General features: G+C 31.3%; 1 protein-coding gene across 1 annotated transcript in view; it reads right to left on the bottom strand.

Moving 5' to 3' along the window:
- The window catches only part of LOC109594871 (U1 small nuclear ribonucleoprotein A), a 128,055-nt gene extending 103,306 nt beyond the window's left edge, over positions 1–24,749 (bottom strand). The window contains exon 1 of the mRNA XM_049964344.1: positions 24,617–24,749. Coding sequence (XP_049820301.1) covers positions 24,617–24,688 — 72 coding nt within the window. The 5' untranslated portion in view covers positions 24,689–24,749. The remainder of the gene's footprint in view (positions 1–24,616) is intronic.
- Positions 24,750–25,874: the final 1,125 nt, after the last annotated feature.

The raw sequence follows: 25,874 nt of genomic DNA, 5'->3' as shown, positions 1-25,874 counted from the left end.
CTGAAATATTTATTTAGTATTTGGGGCAATTTATAAGGCGACGAGATATTTATATTCGTTAATTTTATGGTTTCAAAGCTACAAAATATTAATTAAGGGATTCCGCCGTTTTACTAGAGCCTAAGTATATTTAACAGGCGCGAAATAAAGGTAAATTTTTCCTTAATGGCTAAACATAACTCTGCTAATTTATAATTAATGCTCCATTTCAGAATTTATATTTAACTGTTAATTCTTACTCACTAAAACTTATCATTTTAATTATTTGGCCACACGCCAAATATCAAAAACAGAGAAGGGAAACTGTTACAGATCATATATTTTCTCTAACTGACTATATTTGTTTATATTCGGGAAAATTAATTGATATATATAGCCTAACGTAAACTATAATTTATATTTAGGTGATCGTATTTTTAAATAGATATATTATACTCAATTTTGGCCGCACATTAATCGATTGCATTAATCAAAAAGGAACAAAACAAAATCAAATTTGCAGAACACATGATTATGAAAATCTAATGGTTTTTTAAAAGTAAGTGCAAATCGAATTATTTTCTGTTGCAACACTGACCGATAGCCACAAGCGTTCCTTTCCTTTCGGCCGATTTGAGGTCAAAAAGCAAATCCTGGCGAATCATTTCTTATTACTGAACCACATTTTATGGGTGAAAGAAAACAAAACACAATTGTTTGCATAGTAATTGGATCCTTAGTGACCCATGCACTTGAAAGTAATGGTTTGGAAACTGGAATAAATTTAACTGCTGAAGCTTACTATCGAGTGCAGTTTTAATTTTCTCTCCTTTTTCATTATGGAAAAACTTAATTGGGAATCGTGTATGTATTTCCAAACATGATTAACAATATTTAGCGAATGCTGTGTGTGTCGAAAGCAAATATATCACTAACAACAATGTTCATTAGTATGTGTGAATATTATGTCAATATTTAGACGGTTCTTTAACTTTTTGTTCAACGTACTGTTTACTCTTTAATCCACCTGCTGAATTAATTGTCCGAAACGTGTAACAATAAAATAAACTATAATAAGATGTGTATAATTCAAAAATTTTAAAAATATTAATTTCAGATAATTGTGATTTCATCGTTTACAACAATTATGTGCTGCAACCTAATATTCAGATTTGAAACCGTCAATTGGAAAAAGGTTAGATGAAGCTGAATATACCTTTAACAATTTTTATAAAAAAAATTAGAAGGAGTTATAACATTATACGTTAAGTTTTAAGCGTTATTATTCAAATTTTCAATATTGCACAACTACTAATACAAATAACAAATAAAAGAGTAATAAATAATATTAATTTTTAACGTACTTTAAATTTAATATGTATAATGTTACAAAATTTATTATTATATATTATTTTATAAAAACTATAAATTTAATAATATTTAAAAAAATAAAAAGGTACAATTTCAGTAGGACAATGGACAATTGAATACTTGAATCTCTGTATTTGATCAATTTTAAGGATTTTAACATACACTCTAAATTGACAAGAAAATTTCATACAAAGTCTTACATTTGAATTAGAAAAACAATTATTAAAATAATAATATAATGAATTAATAATTCTTAACACTATTCTATACACTTAATATTTATAATTTTATAAAATTTCCTAATATAAATTATTTGATAAAACCTAGAAACTTAATGATAATTAAAAAGCTACAATTTCAATAGAAATCATAAAATAAATCCATTAGTGATATAAACATTGAAAAATTGAATAATTTATTCTCTGTATCGGAAAATTTTAAACAAATCATAGTAAATATTTTAACATATACTCTAAACTGCCCAGGGAATTTGAGAATTATATATAATTTTACAAATTTTACTATCATAGATTATTTTATAGAACCTAAAAACTTATTGGTAATATTGAAAAAAGCTACAATTTCAATTCAAAACATAAAATAAATAAATCTATTGGTGACATAAACAATGAGAAATTGAACAATTTAAACAAATCACAGTTCGTGATTGTGATTATTTTTTAACACTTAAAAAAACAAATTTATAATTTAATTATAAAAATGTTGAAATAATAATATTATGTATTATTATGTAATATATACTATTACAGATACATTGAAAATACTTTTAAATTCAGAAAATCTGAAATGAGAATAATTCTATAAAATACATATAATTCAAATCCAGTAAGAGATTTAAAGCACCAATTAGAAAAAGATTTATGATAAAATTGAATTGAAATACTCTCAACAACTGTTAACGGAAACACAAAGTTGTAATCATTATAAGAATTTATAAGAATTATATTGATTTTTTTACTCTTTAAAACGTCAAATGGAAAAAGATTAACGCTAAAATTTATTGAAGATACTTTCATCAACACTAACAATGACAAAGACAAACACTAGAATTACGGTAACTTAATTATTATTTATTTGCTATCTTAAACACTTTCATCATCTCATCCATAATTTGCAACAAATATGAGATTCTATTAAAAGGTATATATTTCTAATCTAGTTTAGAAATTAAAAACACCAACTGAAAAAAGATTAATGTTAAAATTAGACGTAACACATCATAAGAATTATTAGTTCATTTTTTACCATCGAACAACAGTTAGATTCATAAAAAATCCTCTTAATTTCAGATAAATCGCTGTTTTATCATTTCATCGATTGTGTGCTGAAACTATTTCACTACACACATACACACAGATATCAGTTTGATATTACTGCTTTTGATTTTGGTTAATCTACAAAATCCTCGTGACGTCGTTAATAAATACGAATTGATTAATTGCGAGCAGAACAGTTGGGTTTGACCCAATTATTCGATGTGAGTCAACAAAACGTGCAATCAGTTTTTTGCCCTTCCCGGATAAATGCGGAGGTAATTTTAATCGGAAAGCATCTGCCACCGGTGGCAACCTGTCGTTCACCTGGCCCGATCGTCGTCGAACGGACGCATCTGCCCCCCTCGGCACATGCCCGCCTTTGTGCACCGCCGTCACGCCACAGCGACCGGTGCGTGCGGCAAGACCGTCCAATTCTGTTGACCTTTACCTTTTGGGGTGCAATTACCTCGCCGCTACGCCACTGATAACGTATCACCCACGTTGCCGGGGATATACCGTGTATTTGAATAGTGTTGCTAAAACGGGCGTTTTTCCTGTGGAAATGTGACCCGCACCGCCGGCACGGACGCTACGCTATCGATTAGCCGCCGGGGGACTTGGACTCGAGGCGGCGGTCTCCGAAAGACGTTTTAACACCGTTGATCGATAAGTGGATTGTTGAACGGGGGTTGATAATCCGGCAGGTTGCCACTACACCAAATCAGGGTACAGGGTATGACAAGAAGCAAACATGCTAACGTACATCTCATCTCTCTTTATAATTGTGTTGTTTTGATTAATTGCTTATTAATTAAATTAAGCACACAAATTCTTCGAACAAAAAAATATTTATGGTCCGTAAGAAGATAATTGTTACGTTTAAAAATTCTCAACAAGCAACGATAACATCGAATTGGTACAAAAAATCTAATACTGACATTTATTGCTACACATTGAAACAGATGAAAGAACATACATACAATTTCCGAGAAAAAATTCTTACGAATGGGAATTGAAAAATGCTTTGTAATGGAGCTACAATCTTTTGAAAACGTGTTCCCGTTAAGATTTCTTTTTCTAACGTCTCAAAGGACTTAGTACACGTTATATACAAAATAATATTCAAAATGAAACAAGATCTTTTCGAAATTAGAATTCCTATTTGCTTTGTGGATAATATAAATGTTTACTTTTATCCAACTACTCAAATCAAAATCATTAATTATAATCAAACATAATTATTAATTCGTAATGCGTATAGAAAGCGAAACCCAAACCGATTGTTCCTAATTAATTAATCTATTCCACATATAATAAGCAAATTAATTTGATATCGATCATGTGAAATTTTGCTGGCATTTAGGTTTGACTCCAATGCCAATACTGAAATTCTTTAAACAAACCGAATTTATTGTGTAGTCCATCTAATAAATTTATTTAAGAAACGTTTGCATGTCGGAACAAAATAAATGCAGTAATAATTTTAGTACTATGTTAGGCACGAAAATACATTCGGTGGATATAATAACACAGGATTGGGCATAAATCAGACGTAATGCAGTCAATCAAATCATTGCTGTGGATATTTACGACAACAATAATTTCCAGAACTGCCCAATATTTGTTACGAAGGAACATTGAAGTCGACTATAATTTATAGGAATTTTCCGCAGTAATATCATAAAATATGGCATTAAAACTGAGCAAATTAATATTTATGTTTGTAAGTGTTTTGGTGGTACGAGCGAATGTATTTTTGAAGTTGCAATATGAACAGAGAAAAATATGTTAGGTTAAAATTAATTTTAGGATTTCGGCAGTATATGTGTAACTACTTACATTTTTAGGATGTCGAAAATACTAGTGACGTACTTTTTGTTAAAATTACTCATAAATTATTACTGAATTTAAATTAAATTTAATTGAAATCTACTAAAAGATTTAAAAACGTCAGTTGGAAAAAGATTAATGATAAACTGAATTAAAATACTTTTAAAAGCACCAATTATAAATAAGTAGTCGTTATAATGAACTACTGCGAATTTCCCGCAGTAATGCTAAATAAAATACGGTTAAAAATGAGCAAATTAATATTTATTTTCTTAAATGTTTTATGGCGTAAATGATAAATGTAGTTTTTGAAAAACACAACATAATTAAATTAAGACATATTACATGACGTTCCTTTAGAAATCCTACAAAGAAATAAACATTATAATAAATATTAGTGCATTTTTTGCTATTGAATAATAACTATTAAACATATGTTATTGAAAATACTTTTAATATGAGATGAACGTTTGTTTCGCTTCTTTCGTGATTTACAAGATAGAAAGTGTCCTCCGCGTCTGTAATTTGAGAGAAACATCATGCATGACAAAGACATTAAATAATCTTTGCGAATGCACTTTGTAACCCTCCATATGCGTTGGGATGTATGTTAGGTTGAGTTCTTAGGATGTTTTATTTAAATTGTGTAAGTTTGTTTAAATTCAATATGATTAATTAAAGTTTGTTTAAATTTGCAATTTGTAATACGAAATATTTTTTGGGGTCGTATCAAAAATAAAAAAGTAGTATGTAAATAAAAAGTATAAGTAAATAAATATTAACTTTTCTTTTCGAAATAAAAATATATCCCAATAATTAGATTTATGCATTTATGTAAATAAAAAAAACACAAATAATTAAATAAGGTGTTCTTCATAAGCAGTGGTGCAATACCCCAACTTGTGAAATAAATTCACCGGCTCATTTGCAAAGACGAACCGCGTGCTAAACGCAACAATACCAAATGATCCCCTCCAATCAATCCGGCCAACCCACATATATCTTTCTTTGTTATTTACTAAACGGCATTGATGTTCCCTTTCAATACGCGAGTGGTTGGATCTAGTGCTTTCGATGCTGTTTAGTACATGACAGAGACAGTAGACGTCTGCCCTATAGTGGGAGACTTACTGTCTCTATTGTGCATGATATCTATATCTCTTTCAGGATTCAGATGGATCAAACTCTTTTCGTACTGTATGTTCTGAAATGAAAAGTAACATAGTTTTATAATATATTTTCAATTCAAATATGGTAAGACATTTAAAACGGCACTTGGAAAAAAATTAATGACAAAATTGAATGGAGATTCTTTTAACAACTTTTAACAGTTACAGACAAGTAAACATATAAAGTTTATTAGTGAATTTTCCGCAATAATATCATAAAATACGGCATTAACACCGAGGAAATTAATATTTATGTTTGTAGGTGTTTTAATAGCCATAATGGTGAACGTATTTTTTAAATTGCAATATGAATAGAGTAAAACATGAGATTAAAATTATTTTTTGTACTTCTACAGGTTATGTTAAAATGTTCGTATAAATATTTACATTTCAGATAATTAAATATTTTCGTCAGTTTGTACTAGGTTTATACAGAAAATACTAGTAACACTAATCATTTTTTGATAATAGGCTATTTATGTACTTATTTATTTCAAGTAAACTCATAAAATATGATATAATTAAATTTAAGACTAATACTAAGTTCCCTTTATTAAAGTTACAATTGAATAAACATTATAGGGAATATTTATAAGTGAATTTTTTGCCATTTAACAACCTTTGTTAAACACATTGAAAATATTCTTGTAAGTTTAAATAAACCTTTTTCTCATCATTTACAATAACTATACTGATTGGAAAGCCTTTGGTCCTACTGAATTTTGAGAGAGACATCATAAATGATAGAGACAGTAAAATATTCCCACTATGAAGCAAATTTGCTGACTTTTACTGTCTCTGTCGTGCATGTACATACGTCTAAATATCGATTTATTTCAAGTAAAGTCATAAAATGTGAATTAATTAAATTTAAAACTAATATCTTGTACAACTGTCTCTTCATTAAAGTTACAAAGAAATAACTATAAGAATTATTATATTATATAATTATTAATATTAATAATTTGTTAATTTCAGATGAATCTTTGTTTCATGATTTGCAATAATTATCTGCGCTGAACGGAACGATATATACTGTAAAATACTTTAAATTCAAATCTGATAAGAAATTTAAAATGCCAATTACAATTGTTGATAAAGTTGAATGAAGATATTATTAGTAACTTTTATCAGTAACAATTACAAGAAATGAACATTATATTGTATGGATTATTAGTCAATTTTCCGCAGTAGTATCATATATTATAGTATTAAAACTGAAGGAATTAATATTATGTTTGAAAATATTTTAATGGCGATAATAGTGAATCTACTTTTTAAATTTCAATATAGACGGAGATATATTTGCAGGTTGTGTGAAAATGTTTATGTAAATATTTACACAAAAATGTTCAACAGTTGTTTGTACTACGTTTAAACAGAAAATGTTAGTAGTGACTCATTTTTCTTTGTAAATATTATGTTTATGTTAAGTACTTATTTATTTCAATTATGTCCCCAACGCCAATTGAAAAAAAGATTATTGATACAATGAAATGAAAATATTTTTAATAAGTTGTAATAGTCAATTATAAAGATTATTAGCCTTTTTTTCGATTGAATAACGTCTGCTAAACGCACTGAAAATATTCTTAATTTCTGATATATTCTTGTTCCACCTAGTACTGCAAAATGCATTTAATTCAAATCTAGTAAAAGATTAAAATGCCTATTGAAAAAAGATTAATGATAAATTTGAATGAGGTTAATTTTAACAACTTTTTAATGTTACAAGAAGTAATCATTATTCCATATATTTCTGTATATTTATTTTAAATAAACTTAGAAAATGTGATATAATTAAATTTAAAACTAATCTATTGCATGACGTTCCCTTTATTAAAGTTCTTAAGATACAGACGTCCGATAAAACCATCCAATATATATTCAAAAACTCAAAATATTGCTTTTCAGATTATTTCAATTTCCTCTAGTATCCATAATGGCGATCGACGTTTCAGAGGATACCCGTAGTTCTTCCTCAAAAGCCATGAAACGTCGAATCGTACGATTGAATTTATATTAAAGAATCATACGTACACATATATTTCTCTCGAGTATTGAAATAACAAATATGGGAACCCGATAAATAATACATATTTTAAACTCAATAAGACAATAAGAAATATTTAATTATGATTACTAAGCAGTCATCAGTTGAAAAATGTAAAAACGTAAGAATCCACGAGACTCGCATCTATAATTAATCACTGTAATTATGCGACATAAAAGTGATTCGGATGTCTATCGAAACAGTTTAGCAACCGGTCGACGCTAATGACACAAAATAAAAAAAAACACGTCGGACGCCGCACATCCGACACCGATTCTAATTAAATTTTAATTGGTTTAAAAGGTAAATTAGTAACACCGCGTCCCTTTTTTACAATTGTTTTCAATCGGCACAACGAGGCAAAACGTAAATAGTAGGTTGAGGGCATTGAAAAATTGACGTCTAATTCTATGTTCGAAATAACATGGTCCACGTAATAATATACCGCGTTAATGATGGATGGAGGTCAGTTCAAATGCACGGTTTACGCATATTTCCGTTTGTTTAATAACAAAATATATTTTAGAGTAATAATTTTTTATTAAATTTCTGTAACAGAGATTTGCTTAACTCCACTAATATCAGATTACTTGTATTTTATCATTCCAGATAATGGGAAAAATCAATGAAATTTGCAGTTGTAGAAACAAGTGGCCAATAGGATTTTGCCGTTTTGACAACCAAGTATAATTATAATCAAATGATTATAATAGTGTATCCACGTATCACTAAATTATCACCGATAATCCCGAATGATTTTAATTATGGAAGTTTCATTGCAGCCAGAACGTAAGCTTGAAATTTGCAACAGTGGAACATTAAAATTAGTTCGGATGTGTGTGCCGGACAATAATTACATAAATACGTCATTGAATGTTGTAATGCGGAGTATAGACTACGATCGATGGTCGGCCGTGTGTGAGAGGTGTCGAGTGGTGTGGATCTGCCGTAGTGGATCGTTTCCAGAAGGAAAAATTAAAAAAAAAAAAACGGCTTTGATCCGTACGCTATCATGTGAAATTCGCCAAAGAAAAATCCTTTGTTTGTTCGCAAAACGTCAGTCAGTTCAACCTGGGTTCTTCAACCGTAAAAAAATTACTTATCGTGTGAAGTGGCACATATTATTCCGCATTTCCATTGTTCAAAACGAATTACCCCACCATATGTCCTGTCGTTGTTCTACAATCGACGAAAAAAGACATACAAATAAACCCATTCCGTACTGTTGTTACATGATTTAATGCAATTTCTGCTATTAAGTAATAGCCAGGCGGTTTCGTGCAATCGCAGGAAATTGTCTGTGTGCCAGCTATTTTTAACATGCAGTTGATCCGACAGACTTTTGTAATTGTAAAGAGCTATTATGATGGAATCCAGAGACGGATCTTGTTTTTTCGCCGCCAGTCTTACCCAAAATCAACAGGCCTATTAATCTGCCGCAGATGATGTTCCATTATACTTCAAAAGCTTGTTGATGCATTACGAAGTTGGTAATCTAAATTTAAGAGCACTTAAGTCTGAGAGGCTCATGAAACAAATCAAAATTGCGCAAGATTTTTTTGGAGACTAACATTTTTAATAATAAAAAGTTATAAAGACAGAAATCAGAGGCAGATCGATCTTATCTTTTCGCAGGTAGCTTTTAACAAAATTAACGGGCCTATTAATCTGCCAGAAATGATAATCCATGATAATTCAAAAGCTTGTTGACGTATTACGAGGTTAGTAATCTAAATTTAAGGGCACTTAGGACTGAAATGTTCATAAAACTAGTCAAAAACGTACACGTGACGTTTCGAAAGAAATAAGAACTTTTTAAATAGAGCATTTTCTGGTGGTACTACTTTTACAAGTTTCCAGTCAAAATTTTATGACACTAACAAAACTAACACAGAGGCGTCACACCTCTCAATTAGTTAAAATTTCCTGATATTTTATTAATTAGTTTGATCGTCGATCTGAGTGGACAGCAACTGGTGAACCTCGTCCAAAGCGGCCGAAAGCACAGCAATCCGATGTGCATGGTGTAATATTCATCGACTATCTTGAGAAAGGAAATACCATCAACAGTGAATATTATATAGCATGAGTTGAACTTCATCTATTGTATTCGTTAGATTTGGCTTCCAGCGACGGTTCGCAGACCTCGAAAAAGTTTGCCAGTAAGAAATTTCGCAAGAATGAAGAGGTTATCGCTGAAACTGAAGTCTATTTTGAGATAAAAGGTAAATCGTTCTACAAAAGTGGTATTGAAATGTTAGAGCGGCGCTGAAATGATTGCCTTACTCTTGATGGAGATTACGTTGATGAATAAAGCTAATTTTGAGCAGAAAAGAACCGTGTTTTCTTTGTTGGCACTTTTTTGTTAACTTTTCAGCCCATGTGTTATTAAATCGGAATCCAAAGATGGAACCTATTTTTTCTACGTCAGTATTTCCTTCACATTTAAATATTAAAATGAGATTTTTTGAGTTTTGGTCCGCCTTGTTCCATTCAGAACAGCGATTAGTTGATAGTTAGATTATATTCTTCAGCCACAATATTCTAATAGAAAGTTTGTCCCCTCCTCAGCAGGACAGTTCACTTCAGACGCAAACACTATTCTTCCAGTTGACCAAATATCATAATACTTGGAGTGCTGATCAACAACAGTCACACATGATTAGTTGCATGACCAAAAATTCAAGTTATTTCGGAACGTACCTTGTAATTAACCCAGCCAACTTTGATTGACACACACAGGGACAAGTTATTATATTTCTAATTGCTAGTGGGCCCCATTGTTCAGATTGGCAGAACCGTATGACAATGTAAAGATCGGCCGGCATGTGCTACTTCACACGTCGGAACGTTTTACGCGAAGTTGCGCGATGTAATCGCGCGAAATTTTTAACGGCAGAAGTTGCTGATGAACCCGGACGCTTCAACAAACAAAAGACCCCGTTCTCGGGGCGTCCTCGAAAAGGGGGATTTCACGGCGCGGAATTAAAACAGTGGATCCCGCTGATTCAGCGCAACTTCGCAGCGGCTATTACGTGTGCATGATCTGTCGACAAAGGCGGCTGTGGCGCACGGTCCAACGTCGGCCCGGAATCAATGGACAATACGGAACTTGCAATTCCGGATTACAAAAGAGTCGTTCCTATCAACAACCACGACAATGTGCGAGTTGGAATTGCGGACTGGAACTCTTCTTTAAACGATCTTGATTTCGGTTTTACAATTCATGGAAACTTTCCTTGACATTATCTTCATAAACTCCTTTTAAAAACAAATTTTCCGTTATTATTTTTGTACTCTAATTAATACACTTTAATATTTACCAAATATGTCAGTTTTGATAATTTCAATGTTGATTGTACTTAAATGAATTTAAAATAGTAATAATATTAATAATATAAATTATTTCGGAATTCTTAACCTTTTGAGAGAAAGCAAAAATTATTTGAAATTTTAGATTTGAAATTTATAGAATGAAAAAAATTAAATGAAATGAATGATATATTTTATAATTAATTCTAAAAATTTCCAATAACAGGCCACCGATTTATAAACCAAATTTATAGGCCAATAAAATCGACCGAACAGAAGGAAGTTTTAACGATAACGATTTTACGACAGCAAAACGGCATGATTTGATGGCATTTCTAAATATATGTCAATTGCAGAAGCCGCTTGGCAACTAATTAATGACTAATTAGTTGACGGAGTCAAAAGATGGACAAGAAAATACGTAGTTATCTTGAAGTAGATACTACCTACACAAGTCGTACTGTTTAAATTAGTCGATGGTATGTAATTACAAGAACAATTATTGACGCATTTCCGAAATACTACTAGATCTTACAGACGCTAGTAAAATATTAATCGATACACACGCACGTTTGTTAATACGAACACGTTGTGAGCTCTTCCTCATTCTTATGTGTCAAATAATTGTGGGGATATGAACACTGAAACTTCCGTAGCGTTCGGCCGTGTTTTGCATAGTAAACTAGATAATTTAAATATTCAACAAGTCCGATCGAACTGTACTTTATCTAAAGGAAATTTATATGTCCCAGTTTATCGGTATCATAAGAAATCTCCGACAATTTACAGGTGTTTAATTAATCAATTTAACGCGTATGTTAATTAAGGAGGATTAGAATTAAAAAAATGCACATGACATTTGTTTAATTTCTTGTGTTTTAAGAGGTTCATGCTTTTGTCTGATCATCAATATTTTCATCAATTAACTAAAGTATAAAAATTATCTAGTGTCATAATTTTTTTTTATAAAATTAATTATAAAATAAAAAATATAAATATAAAATCTGATTGCAATATTCAACATATTTTATTATGGTAGTTAAAAGTCATTTCTAATAAAGATAATGTAATAAGTTTTCATGTAAGATACGTTTTACAATTCGTACAATATAATAAAAGCACAAAGTATAAGTCTATTTAACGTAAGTTACCTTAAAATTCCATGTAATTCATAAAAGAATTTTAACGTGGTTATGGTATTGATTTCGTCACAAACAAAACTACAGGGATTATTAAAGTGTGCAACGAAAAACTAGAAACTGGTCTAGATATGGTCTGTTGGTTTTGTAGTATGCAGTTGGAACATTTCAAAACTCGTTGACGATAGCGAATCGGTTGCTTTGTCGCTTCGCTACGACCACGATTTTTGAAGAAACCCATTTAAAAATGCAATAAATAAATTGAGTTTTTTTCGTGATATGAGTTTGGCCGGATTGTAATCAATCGAGTGTTCGTTGACAGCTGAACAGTGTTCGATTGCTTTTTATTGTTGATGGAAAACATGAAATAAATTATATCTCTTATCAAAATATCACAACAATGTGTGAAAATCAATACCCAGTTAACGGGTTCAACCCGTTATATCGGCATTGATGTGTCTCATCCGAGATAAAACCGATTTCACCCATCGATATACCTATTATCCGAGGGATTCGATCGAGGAAACAAATAAATTCAACCGTGCACCATAAATAAAACATTCCCGCGATCCAAATTGCGTCCGCGGTTCACGGTAGAACAGTATCTGGTGTATCTGGTGCTTTTTCGCAACTGGTCCGTTACGGACGAGGATCGTATGCACATACATTAAAAAATAATGTAAACTCCTCATTGTTACCGGTACTAATAAGCAATTTAAAACACAAGGACGGACGCAATGCGATAAATAAAACAGATAACAGTTTAAAATTAGCAAAAATTACCGAATAACCGACACCGCGTATCGACGGCGAGCCGCGATCCGAAAGAAAAAGTACCACACCACACTATCAGCCGACCCCATCTCATAAAACACAACTAGACCCGTTTAAACGTACGAGATTTGTCAAAAAATATGCCAAGATATACAGTTACAGCTGTTACAATTAAAAAGAACCCGAAATTTATTTTTAATTGTGATTCCGACGGCTTTAATTTCGGTGAAAGTTTTAGACGGTTATTGTGTACGCGATATGCTGGCCCCATTCGTTTATGTTTCCGTCGTGTCCGTTTTAATTCCAGTCTAAATATTTCAGTCGTAAAACTTTGGATCAGATTTTTAAATGCCAACTAAAACGACCGCGGTGTATTTACATCTGGTAACCGTACGTACGTACGTAGTGTCGACGAACACGACCAGTGAAACAAAGTACAAATATGTCTGTTTGAAAAGGCACAAAATTACGCTGTTCCCGTATTAATATATAATACCAGTCATTCTAATTGAAATCGGCTTTGCCCTCCGTATTCCGTCTCTAAAACCCACGAGCGGCAGTAATTTAAATGTATTAAGTCGCTGGCGAACTTTATTTTAAAATCAAACGACTTCTGCTTGACATGGCATCCGCTGAATTGTCCCGTTGTATTAAATAAGCGAAACAGAAAAGATGGTCCCGGGAGATTCAGTGTCGTGCAAATTGTAGGAGACAGTCTTTTGATATTGTTGCGATTCGAAAATGTTGTCTTCGTTTTAGACGGAAACGGCAGACAGACGCACCGACGTTTTGATATAAAAATGTACCGTTACTACGTGGTACAATTCGTATTACGAATACATGTCAATTACAATTCGGGATACGTTCTTGGTTGATACAATCGCAGATTGTAATCGCGTGCACGTAAAATTGTTCGAAATTGTCAGTTCTTAATGTATAATTTGGATAAATGTTAATCTTAATATCGACAATATTATTTACATAAACAGTTAGCGGAATTCTTAAAAATTTTGAACATCGTTATGTTTATATCAAATTTTGAATAATGATGTTTATTATTTAGCTCAACAAAATACATATAAATACTTAAAATCCTACGTCCCACTTTAATTAATCAGTGAAAGCATTTAAATTTAAAAGAAATAATACTTATCATGAGTCTACATCTTTTTACAGTGTATATAAGAATGTTGACTTAATTATTAACTAAATACGAAAAAATACAAATTATAATATTTATATATAAATGTAGTAGTGTTTACTGTGCATCATGAATTCTTCTAATTTCGAATTGATTAAGAACCTTTTAAGAAGCCCTTAAATTTTTTCACAATTAAAAATTTTTTAGACAGTACTTAATATGTTTTAAAATAAAGAAAATTCTTTTTTATTCGAACTATAATTATTATCATACAAAACCAACAATGTTTTTTTATTAAACATTAATTTAAATTTTATTAACTTCTCTGCATTTTACAATTTTAATAACAAACTAAACTCTCTATGCTTTTAATATTTATAATTGGCGGGGAATTAATATATTTATACTAAAAAATTTACAAGTGTTAATTAATCAATTTAAGATATATGTTAATTAGGGAAGTAATTAGATTTTAAAAAATAAAAAACATGGAATTTGTTTAATTTCTTGTGTTTTAAGAAGTTCTTGTTTTTGTCCAATTCAAAATTACCCCCTCCCGATATTAAAGCATCAATGTTTTTAATTAAATATTAATTTAAAATTTTATTAATACATATTACTGACATCCTTACCATACCATACCTATCGAATTCTGATTTTTAAATATTACTAAACTTACCAAATAATGTATGTCATAAATTAATACCCACCTGAAACGGATAGATTTGTTAGCATAATCAACAAAACAAGGAACATATTAGTGCATTTAGCAATAAGTCATGTTTTCATATGGTGTTTACTATTGTAGTCTCTCAATTATACAAAAGGTGCGTTGTTCAGCAACGTTAAATGGCTTAAAATAGAATTAAAAACGCATATATTGTTGTCAATTAACGCGTTTAATGTTTTGCAATAGATCTATCTATTCATTTACTATGAAACGGTAGGTACTTCCAACTAACTGTTCTTTGTATGGTAAAACCATTTACAAAACGGATATGTAATTTTTAAGACCGCTTTACGGTCTCCATATTAATCACTTTCAAAGGGATTCACAAACGGAATAAAGTCAATTGCAGATAAAATTCATACGTCCCATTACATATTCATGAATCCAGTGCGCGTAAACGATTCAATTGCGAACGCACGTTAATAACATAAAATAAAGGGCACGTCAATCTTGTTCGAGACACAAATTGGCGCAGTGTCTTCTTTTCCAAGTGGTTCGTTATCCCGACACCCGCATTCCGGGTAACACAATCGTTATTAATGCCCGTTTCTCCCAGGATATTAACTAATGATTCGGGACATTAATCAGGTGATTGTCCTTGTTTGGGGGGCAGTCCATTTACCATTCGCATTTGCATATTCCGGAGTGAGGCCCGGTCAATCGAATCTCCATCGTTTACGACGTAAATGTTGCGTCGTCCGCTGAATTGGCGGGGAATTAATTGTTTTTATTTCACGTTAAAAATTTAATTAACCGCATTGCCATAATTCTTGCCAATTAAATTATGCAATTATACAACAATTGCAATTGGAATATTGCATTAATTAATAACGAATTTATGGGAGTGCATGTGGTGGATTTGCGATAAAAATGATGTAAAATATGCAACTGTCCGATATTCCCGTTTCAATGGTTGGGTAAAATGTGGATGCTCTTTCGTGGCATATCTGAACCATTACATCTTTTTATAGGTACATTGAATGAGTTTATGTCGCACTTTCGAACGTAAATATCGTGGTTTGGAGAAATTGGAAGATCGTCGTTCATAATTATATCGTTTATCGATTTTTACTTTGTTGCGAATGTGGACAAATGGAGGCGATTCAATTTGATCAATTCTTTAACACGCCGAATCGTTAGCCGGCGTTTTCCACATGCACCAATAAAATCGAACAAAAAGAACGATAAGCACTTATCAACGCAATTTTACAATTGTACCTTTATCGACGCTCACCAACGGCACGGGTAAATGAAATTGATAAGTGAAACTACACATTCGTTTAATTAAAAAACAAAACTGCGACAGCATTGCCGGTTTTCCATGTTTGTGAGCTGTCGCGTTGAAAGTGATCGTTTGTGTTTTATGTTTATGCGATTTTCTTCTGTGTGGTACGTCTCGACGCGATACATGAGATTGCGGAGGTGCAATTATTTATTACCAAATAAATTGAAATGCGGCAATAATTACGTGGCACAGTGTAAAACATATCTGTAGAAAGTAATGGTTTTAATTTCACCTGACTTCGTTCTTTACTTAGAGAAGGAAACTTTCCACAGCGAATGTGTAACGAAAGCTGAAAGGAAAACGATTATCTGCAGTAAACAGTAATCATAAATGATTATGGAATTTGTTTATTTTCAAACTGGTGCGTTAAATCTCTATTATTTATACGTAATAACACTTGTATAACAGATGTAAGTGAATTTTGGCGAATATTCGAAACTGCGAACGTAAATTCCGCATTATAAACACAATGTTAATGTTGTCAGAAATTATTTGTAGCAAATCAGACAGTTTGGCAATGTTGGAAACAATTTTTTATGCACAATTCGGAATATGTTTCAAACTTGGGTTAGGCTAGGCTTAATAAAAACACGAGGAGGAGGTGCTGCTAAAATTCTGACGTTCATGTAACGTTTATATTTCGACGTTGACGGCACCGAATGGAAAGAAACGCCCGGTCTATTTCCACGTTGTTTGCCAGGGAATTGCAACTTTAACAGGTGTTCGTATCTCATCGAAACACGTCAACGTTCTGTCCCCGTGTTAAAATTAAAATGATACCGAACGAGAGTGGCAATATCTCATTTCCAAGTTGTGTGTGTGTCCGATTCGAGACAAATATAATTTGCGTGGTGCCAAGTAATATAATATTTATAGAAATTGTAGGAAGTAATTTGCATGCGCCCGAACATAATACAGAAGGTCGCCTCTTAATTTCGAAATGAATCGTTAAGAAAAAAAACAATTATTTGTTTATTGATTGAATAGACTGATTTTATTTCTAAAGACTTTTGAAATGTAGTAATTCTGTTACCTACTTTTATAAGGGCAATTCGAGTATACTGAACACCAGAGTGACAAAAAAGGGTCCAAAAACATTCTTTAGTATTCAACAAAGTAATTATTCTGCTGTAAAATCATTTATCTCTAAAATAGAATGTATCCAGCAAATCTTGATTAGTTAATTAAAAAGGGAAGAACTAATAACACCTTTCGAAAGTCATCTCAATCCGGTTTATCATTAATTCTAGACCCAACAACAAATTGAAAAATAAAAATTTACTATTATATAGATTTCTGATTTAAAAAATATTAGAAATACCCTAGAAATATGCAAAAGAAAGTTTGTGGCAGTGTTATTGTTTGCAATATTTCTGGAAACAAATGCCTTAGATCAAATTATAGATATTGTTTCAGTACCGTTTCATTTGTACAAACAGTAAAATTAAAATTAGAACGATATTGTTTGATGCAATTCTAAGACAAGAAGAAAAATGGCAAGCGATAAACGACAAGAACGATTCGGCAGTAATATTATAATTGACGATGTAAATTTAATTTCATAAATAAATTTTGAAATTGCGAGTCGTAACATTTATGGACCATTAATGCAGAACAATAAAATTTAAAGAGTTTGTTACTTGAACACCAAACAGATTGTGCTAGCAAACAGTTAAATCAGTCACAAATTTAACATCAAAATAATACCAATAGTCTTTTTTTTAACAATTATTGTATGGTTCTGCGAAATTTCATAAAATTGCATACGCTTATCGGTTCGTAAATTAAGTAATTTTCTACCGTGTATCATTACGTTATTTATTCCAGTGAATTCATGATTCCCCGTTGGCAACAGAAAACAACTCGTTCCGCGGAAAATATTGAGTTTGCATTCGGAATTAACTATAAACTTTTAATTTATATTAAAAGTTTCGACTCTGCTACGAGATCGCATTTTAATATATTAGCAAACAGCGTAGATAATTTTGTTTAAATGGGACCCCCCACAATCTATATTCAAATCTTGATTGCTCCATTAAAAAGTCACCCTCTTTCGAATACGGAGTATAAACAAAAATATCCTTTAATGTTCCACGAACTAATTAATCTGGTAAAAAATTTAGTTAGACTAATCACAGTTTCAAAGGTCGTAAGGTCGTAGAAGGAACCGCTAGTAGTAGTACTAGTAGTACCGCTAACATTCAATGTATAAAAATACAAAAATAATATTGCTTAATTATCTCAACTAAAATAAAACTTATTCACCGGGAATAATATTTATAATTTAAATATGAATGAAATTTTTTAAATTCTGATTTCAGAAAAGTTTAAATTAAACCTTTAATATTTTAAACCCTAAGCAAAGTCAATTGGATAAAAGTAGTAAATCAGCTCATTAAATTCTAATCTAGGTTCTAGGACTTTTTGAAAACATTAAAAATAAATTAGGCAATGTCAAAATATCCATCTAAAAATTTTTCATTCTGAAGAACCGATCTCTAATATCTCAACAATTTTGATTAATGTATTAAAAATGGAGGAACAACACTATAATTGTAAATGTAGATAACTTTAAATTTATATATATTATATATGTATATATATATAGGTATTTTAATATTTCAAAGCTTGAACAAAACCAACTGGATAAATTTGTTAAATCAACTCGTTAAAATTTAATTGAGGTGCTTCTTGGAAACATTAAGAACAAATTTAGCAGTGTTAAAATTACACATATCTATATAATAATCTTAAATCTTAACAGAAACAAAAAAATATTTCTAAATCCTAATCCAAATATCACAGTTTCAGACTATACAGAAAATTCAGAACGAACCTTTAAAATTGATTGTACTCAGCAAATTTTGATTTATTAATTAAAAAGGGGTAATTCATTGTACCTTTCGGAAGGAGTTGTTAAAGCTAAATCGAGAAACCACTGCTCAATAATATAAAAAATTAAATATACCAAATAAATTTTTAAAACTAGCAATTGTAAAATAAAAATCAGAAAAATACAATCGTTGCTACACTGAGCTTTAAAAACATTAAAAACCAATTCGTCAGTAACAAAATTGAACATATTTCAGCAAACAGGAAACGCATTTCAATGGAACTAACTTGTATTTTTTATGTATGTATATCGTGTTTCTAAAAAGCCATTAATGTCGAACCCCAAAATGATAATATCAGTACGTGTAATAGGTATTAGATTGGAGCAAGAATCGGATCCTGAACGGTCGGCTTTGTTACGACCATAAGTCGTTTGGCGTTTCACTCCCACGTCGTTATTATTAACCGGGAAGACGGATTGTTATACCCGTTAACACCTGAGCATCGCAAAGAGCCAAACAAGAAAACGTCGTCGTCGAACTTTAAAATATCTTTCTAGCGTTGTTTTGGCCTGGCAGAAGTGCGGCTGAAAGAGGCGAGCTTAATGAGCATCTCGTTAATCCGCCATTATATAAAAGTCGGGAATTCGTGCACTACCAATGTATGTGCATATATAAAGAATAATTAGATAATCTCGTCTAAAACATCAGTCCAAATTAAAATCGTGTTTCTTTGACAGTCAAGACCTCTAAACACGAGCAGTAAATCATCTCGTGGGAGACTAGCTGGCTTTTACTAGGTTTTATTTTATATTCATGTCCGAGATATAAATACCAGTAATTTTTTGACGGAGGCATCTGTTGCTACCAGTAAATTTTCATTATTAAATGAAATAATACGAGTACTATTTCGAAAGATATACGAGTTACCGATGTTCCGGAACATAAAAAACAAAGCAGATAGACAATGTTTCCCATAAAAATATGAAATGCAACGAAATAGTAATTTTTGTTTACAGGAAATTATTTTAGTTGGTAAAAGAGAGGTGTTATATTAAAATAATAATTTTCAAATGATGTTAATTGTTTTGTTCTGTACTTGATAAGTGGTTATACATTTTTAAATATAAACACGAACATTTATTTTTAGTTTGTTTAGTTTACTTGCATGGCGTATTTTCAATGTAATTTTCCATTTGTTTTTAATCAAGATATAATATTAATCACATGAATATGACGAAGTTAAATAAATCTTCATTTTCATCATATATAATTGTTGTTTCAAAATTAGTAATGTTTATATAAGCAATTAACTTCAAAGAAACATAAAGCTAATAGTTTTTTAATTCTTAAAAAGAAACTAAAATAATTCTTATATTATATATATATATATACATACATATATATATTAACAACACAAATTTAATTAACATTTCAAATAAAAATTTTGTAAATATAAATTTTTATTGGATGCACACATTATTGTTGCATAAAAGAATTTTTATTAATTTAAAATTTACTAAAATAAACAAGCATTGAAAAGTTATTTAATTTCAAAAATTACATATAGTAAGTAAATGACCAATTTCATTATATACCGTTTATTATTTTAGCTTTGATATTTTATATTTTGATGGACTTCATCCAATTTTTCATTTCAAAAATTACATTCATACAGCAGACAAAAATGGGAATTCTTTGAAATATAAAATATAAAAATTAAAATATATGGCTCAGCAGTAAAATTATGCTTTCCAAAAGTTCTTTTAGTTATTTCAAAATATATAAACCGATCATAACTTTGAAATTCTCTATTAAACTCTTTGGATTGGCATTTTTTAATACATTTTTAGCTACTAAAGAATTAACAGTTGATAAAAACGATTAGAAAACCAATTGTTTATAATATGAACAATAAAGGTTACCAATAATATTAATTTCAGTGACGTTCCTACAAAGAAAAACAGCCAAACGCATATTAACGTATAACAAAAACAAATCGACACATTCTGGAAACAATAACAGTAAACAAGTCCCAGTAGCACCCTTTAATTTAGTTACAGAATTGCCCAAAAACAAACTTCCATACAATACTCGTCTAATAAACGGAATTTTAATTGAAACCTTCGCTTTATTCCGACACCGGGACTCTCGAACACGAATAATTTAAATGTATTAAGCCGTTTGCGAACTTTATTTTAAAACCAAACGACTCGACGTGGAATTTATTCAATTGTCCCCGTTTTTTGCCACGTCGAACACAACTGTATTAGGCACAGATAATCGGGAACGCTTTTCTCATTCCTGCTACAAGGTCGAGATCGATTCCGATCTGCAATTCGGCACGGGAAAGATTAATGAGGATGATACAATCTTCTTATTCGAGGAGTAAATTGTGATCGGTGTATTAACATTTTAATCTTGTCGTCGCTTCTCTTTTTTCTTTGCCGCGTTTTGCTGAATGCGTCGCTCAATAAAATCGTCGATGATTTATATGGAGAGTGAAATTGAATTTTAATCTGGCAAACGTATTAAAATTATATTAGGTCGGCGAAATGAAAGAAAGATGACGTATTTGCCATTCACCCCTGGTTAAAACAAGCAAAGCGTGGGATTTGGGTAGCATATTTAATTCAGGAGCTTTAGCTTAAATTCCGGTGTTCTGACAATAAATTGTATCATTTAAATCAGTTTTCTATATGTACCACTCACATTGTAAATTATTGACTGTGAAATTTTGATAATGTGCACAAAATGTAACATATTGCGTCCTGAACGGAATGTGAAAACCCCTGCATAAAACTTCAGTACCAAAAATTTTTATTTTTTATATACATTTCAAATAATAATAACACGAACGAACATATTAAATTATGTTAAAAGTGAAATGCACTAAGGTAAATGTATAAATTAACAGAAAAAAAAACAAAAAATGACAAATAATATTCCTTATTATTTGCGTTTCAAAAGGTTTTTGTAAAATATACACACACACACACACACCAAACTTTAAACGAGCATTATGTTATTTTAAAGCCTCTAGGTTTCTTTGTTCAACATTTAACAAAACAAAAAGTTCTGAAACTGATTTCACTAAATTCCTTGGGAAATTATGATCAAAATTACTGAACGAAGAAATTCTTGAGCAAGCTCCACTAAATTTTGAGGTTGATTAATTCCAATATAAATTTGTCTTTGAAGACTATCCCATGTACTTATGTTCTATTGTATTACAATCTAATGAACGGGGGTGCCACAACACACAACCCAGTAATATCATGATTTGTCAACATCAAATTTAAGTCCGACGCCGACGTTTCAGCCTAGCTCCACCAATTAATATAAAAAAACACTCACAAAAAAATCATTATCATTACCTCAGACCCGATATTGATTACGAAAAACGATTGGTGAACCAAAAGGGGGAATAATTAACCGGACCAATAATGAACGGGGTTCCGGCGTCGACTTTTTAATCCGCCACGCCGCGATTAACTGGAATTTTTCCTAATTGGATTTATCGGGGCGACGCATTCGCGCATTCGAGCGCGAAAACAATGAAATCACCGTCCGCACCTTTCCTGTGTCGCATCTTTCCTGTGTTTACCATAGCAATCGAGAGCGGCGAACCACGAGCGGATGACTCACAATGGTGAACCCAGTGTTACGCGGCGAAGAGGTGGGGTTCAGGTCACCACATGTGAAGCATGGCGCTAGTCCCACTGATTGACTCATCAATCAGAAAAGTGGCGCCGACTATCCATGATTGCAAATTTGACAATCAACATTAAATATGCCTGTGTACCTTTTAATTCTTTAATATAGAAATCGCAAACGTTTAATTGTTTATAATTTTTTAACCACAACAATAACGAAAATCCTTTAGATTTATTTAAGAACTTTCGCCATTTTTTGAATTTTACTTGTAAATTTTCTATTCTTTTAGATAAATGACGATAAATTATAATAAGGCTTTTAATTGATGTAGACAATTGTATTAATTAAGAACATAAATATTTATTATTTATATAAATTTTTGTGTAAAATAAACATTAATTCTACCTGTTTTTGTTTAATTACTCTCCATTATTCTATCAATAATTTGGATATTATCATGTTGTACAATAATTGTAAAATAAAATTAGTATATTCTACATAAATAATTATTGGATTATAAATCCAACAATGCCAATAATTTATATAATTACAAGGTAGAGAATATTAATAAATTTAATTTATTTGCTAAATACTAAAGTTTTTTCATTCATGACATTCCATTATTATTCAGCAATACTATAAAATAAATTATATAATAATTAATTATACGAAATAAATTTTTATCTTCATAAAATTTAATGAAATATGGATTTTACGAGAATTTTATTTAACAAAGTCGCATTTTCCTAAAAGAATTATTTAAATTATTTGTCTACATCAAAAATTTATCTTTTTAGATATACTTAAATTATAAATTTCCAATCAATTATGTGATAAATTATTGATAAATTATGTAACATGTAACAAAATATGTTAAAAAAAAATGTAGCTTAAATTTTATTCAAAATATTATTTCATAAACTTATTTACAATAATTTTTCAAAATTTCTATTAAAACTAGTGCAAATTTATATTTATGTAAATAAATTTTATAAATGACCATTGAAGTTTCTGGCATTTGGAATAAATTAATAATTTATTAAATTTAATTTTCAATAATCTTTTATATTAAAACCAACATAACTTTATTATAATTATGTAAAATAAATTTTAATTAATGAAAATATTAATTTATTTATAAATGCATATATATATATATATATATATATATATATATATATATTTTCATATTAATTTGACTTTATATTTAAAAATTTAGGAATTTTATTATTTTTTGTTATTTATATATTTTTATATTGTATTGTATATATTTTGATTCTTAAAATTTTATTCTAATTTTTATCATTTTAATTTAATTTTCAAGTTAAAAAATTAATTATAAAATGATGAGTAGGAACAATTCTGTACAAGGTACGTAGTGACTTAAACACTTTCAAAAATATTATAGTAACTTAATAAAGAATAATTGGTTCAAAACAAAGTACAAGAACTGTCAACAATTTTTTTATATTACTAAGTTAAAATTATGTACACTGAGAATTGACGCGTTGAAAGAAAAAATAGAATTGTAGTGAGAATAATCCACAGAACAAACCGAAAAGAAACACAATTGTGGGCAGCGAATAATCATATTATGTTCCGTGTGTCAGCTCCGGCCTGTAACACGCTTTTTTCCATTGCAGTTGGCAACGACGTGACCGGTAATTACGTTTATTAGCGTCGCATTCAAGTACGAAAACAATGAAAACCACGACAATACATACACGCCCACTCGGTCTCTTCTTCGCATCGCGGCGGCGGCGGGAAAATCCGCCACATCAAGCACCATCTTCGCGATGACAAAGAGCAACCTGGCGTCGAGGGTTGACGAAACGATCTGCGACAAGTGGTGCGGACGGTGTTACGTAACTGACGGACGGATGAGCCGCAAACCACCGCACGTGAACGTAAGAGAGACGCGAGACGAGCTGTCTACCGGGAAGAAATTGGCCTGGTGCCAGTGAAATAACAACAAAGCGGGCACGACACTTCAAATGATCAAATGTTTGGAAGAAGTGCGGCTTAAACCGCATTATTGCTGATTAAGATTGCTATTAAAATTGTTTACCTCTTCTTCTCCGTTGTTGGTGTTGACTGAGTCCATGCTTTGGCTGAGCGTGACTCCAAGGGGAGCTTCCATGTCCTGGTCGTGGGTCACGGCTAGCGGACTCGCGGACGAGCCAGAGTCGTGTCGGGGTCTCTTGAAGGATGGTGGAGTGGCGGCAATCGGAGGGGACGACGCGTCTCCCAGAGGATGCCGGCCTCTCTTCGTCGTGATGAAAGCGGTCTCCACGATGAACCCCGGATGGTCAACAGTCCGTCTGGCACATGCACTAGTTTAACCGGCAGCAGAGTGACGCGCAACAAAGACTTGACACTGACTGGTCGTGGTTGGTGCGGTGGTAGTAGTAGTAGTAGTCCAAGTGAGTGACTGTGGGCAGCGTGTCGAGGAGCGATCTGTCCGCAGTTCCGACCCGGTGCCTGTAGAATTCTCGACTGTGGCGCGGCGGCACTGTCGGCACTGTCGACGACGGCGTGTGCCGACCGGAGAGGGTCAAGTGGGGGTGGGGCACTCAGGTGAGTAGGTGTCGTTGCAGCGATGTGGCGGCGCCAGGGGTTGTAGTGTCGCATCCAGTGCTTGCCGAGGACTGCCGCCCCGCACCCGCCGACGCTCAGGTAGGCCGCCGCCATCGCACATTGGCAACACACCCCTCAAATCAAATCAAAATTATTCTTTACACAAAATTATACTTCTTAAGAGCAGAGAAAAACAATATTTTGGACTTTTTTCAACTAACTTTTTTACTAAAATAGATAAGTATTTTATGATATTTAATCAACATAAATATTATTTGTATAAACTAAATTAAAAAACATTTCTCAGACTATAAGATACGTATTCCTTCCAATTTTGGTGAAGGCGTGCTTTTTAAAATAAAGGAATCAAGAATGGTAAATAAATTTATTAAATATATTACTATTTCTTCTTAATTAAACAATATATTTGAATTGTATTTTATCATTTCAAGAGTGCAATCATAAAAAAATCGATTTTTAATTTTTTTCAATGTGACGTCCCGTTTTAAAAAATTCCCGAAGCTCATAATTTCATCGAAAGTTGAATAAGGAATTCAAAAAAAAAAAATAGTTTCATATTTTTATCGTTATCGTAACATGGTTGAAAATGAAAATTAAGAAAATAACCTCTTTTTTAAGGTTTTTATGAACAGATATAGTTCTTATTTTTTCCTAGTAGCTACCATCATGCCCCAAAACAAATCCGGTATTTAGATTACTCAATTCACAAGGTGCTGAGAATAACAATT

The sequence above is a fragment of the Aethina tumida genome, chromosome 3, assembly GCF_024364675.1.
Source record: "Aethina tumida isolate Nest 87 chromosome 3, icAetTumi1.1, whole genome shotgun sequence".
NCBI lineage: Eukaryota > Metazoa > Arthropoda > Insecta > Coleoptera > Nitidulidae > Aethina > Aethina tumida.
This window is presented reverse-complemented; position numbering and strand designations above follow the sequence as displayed.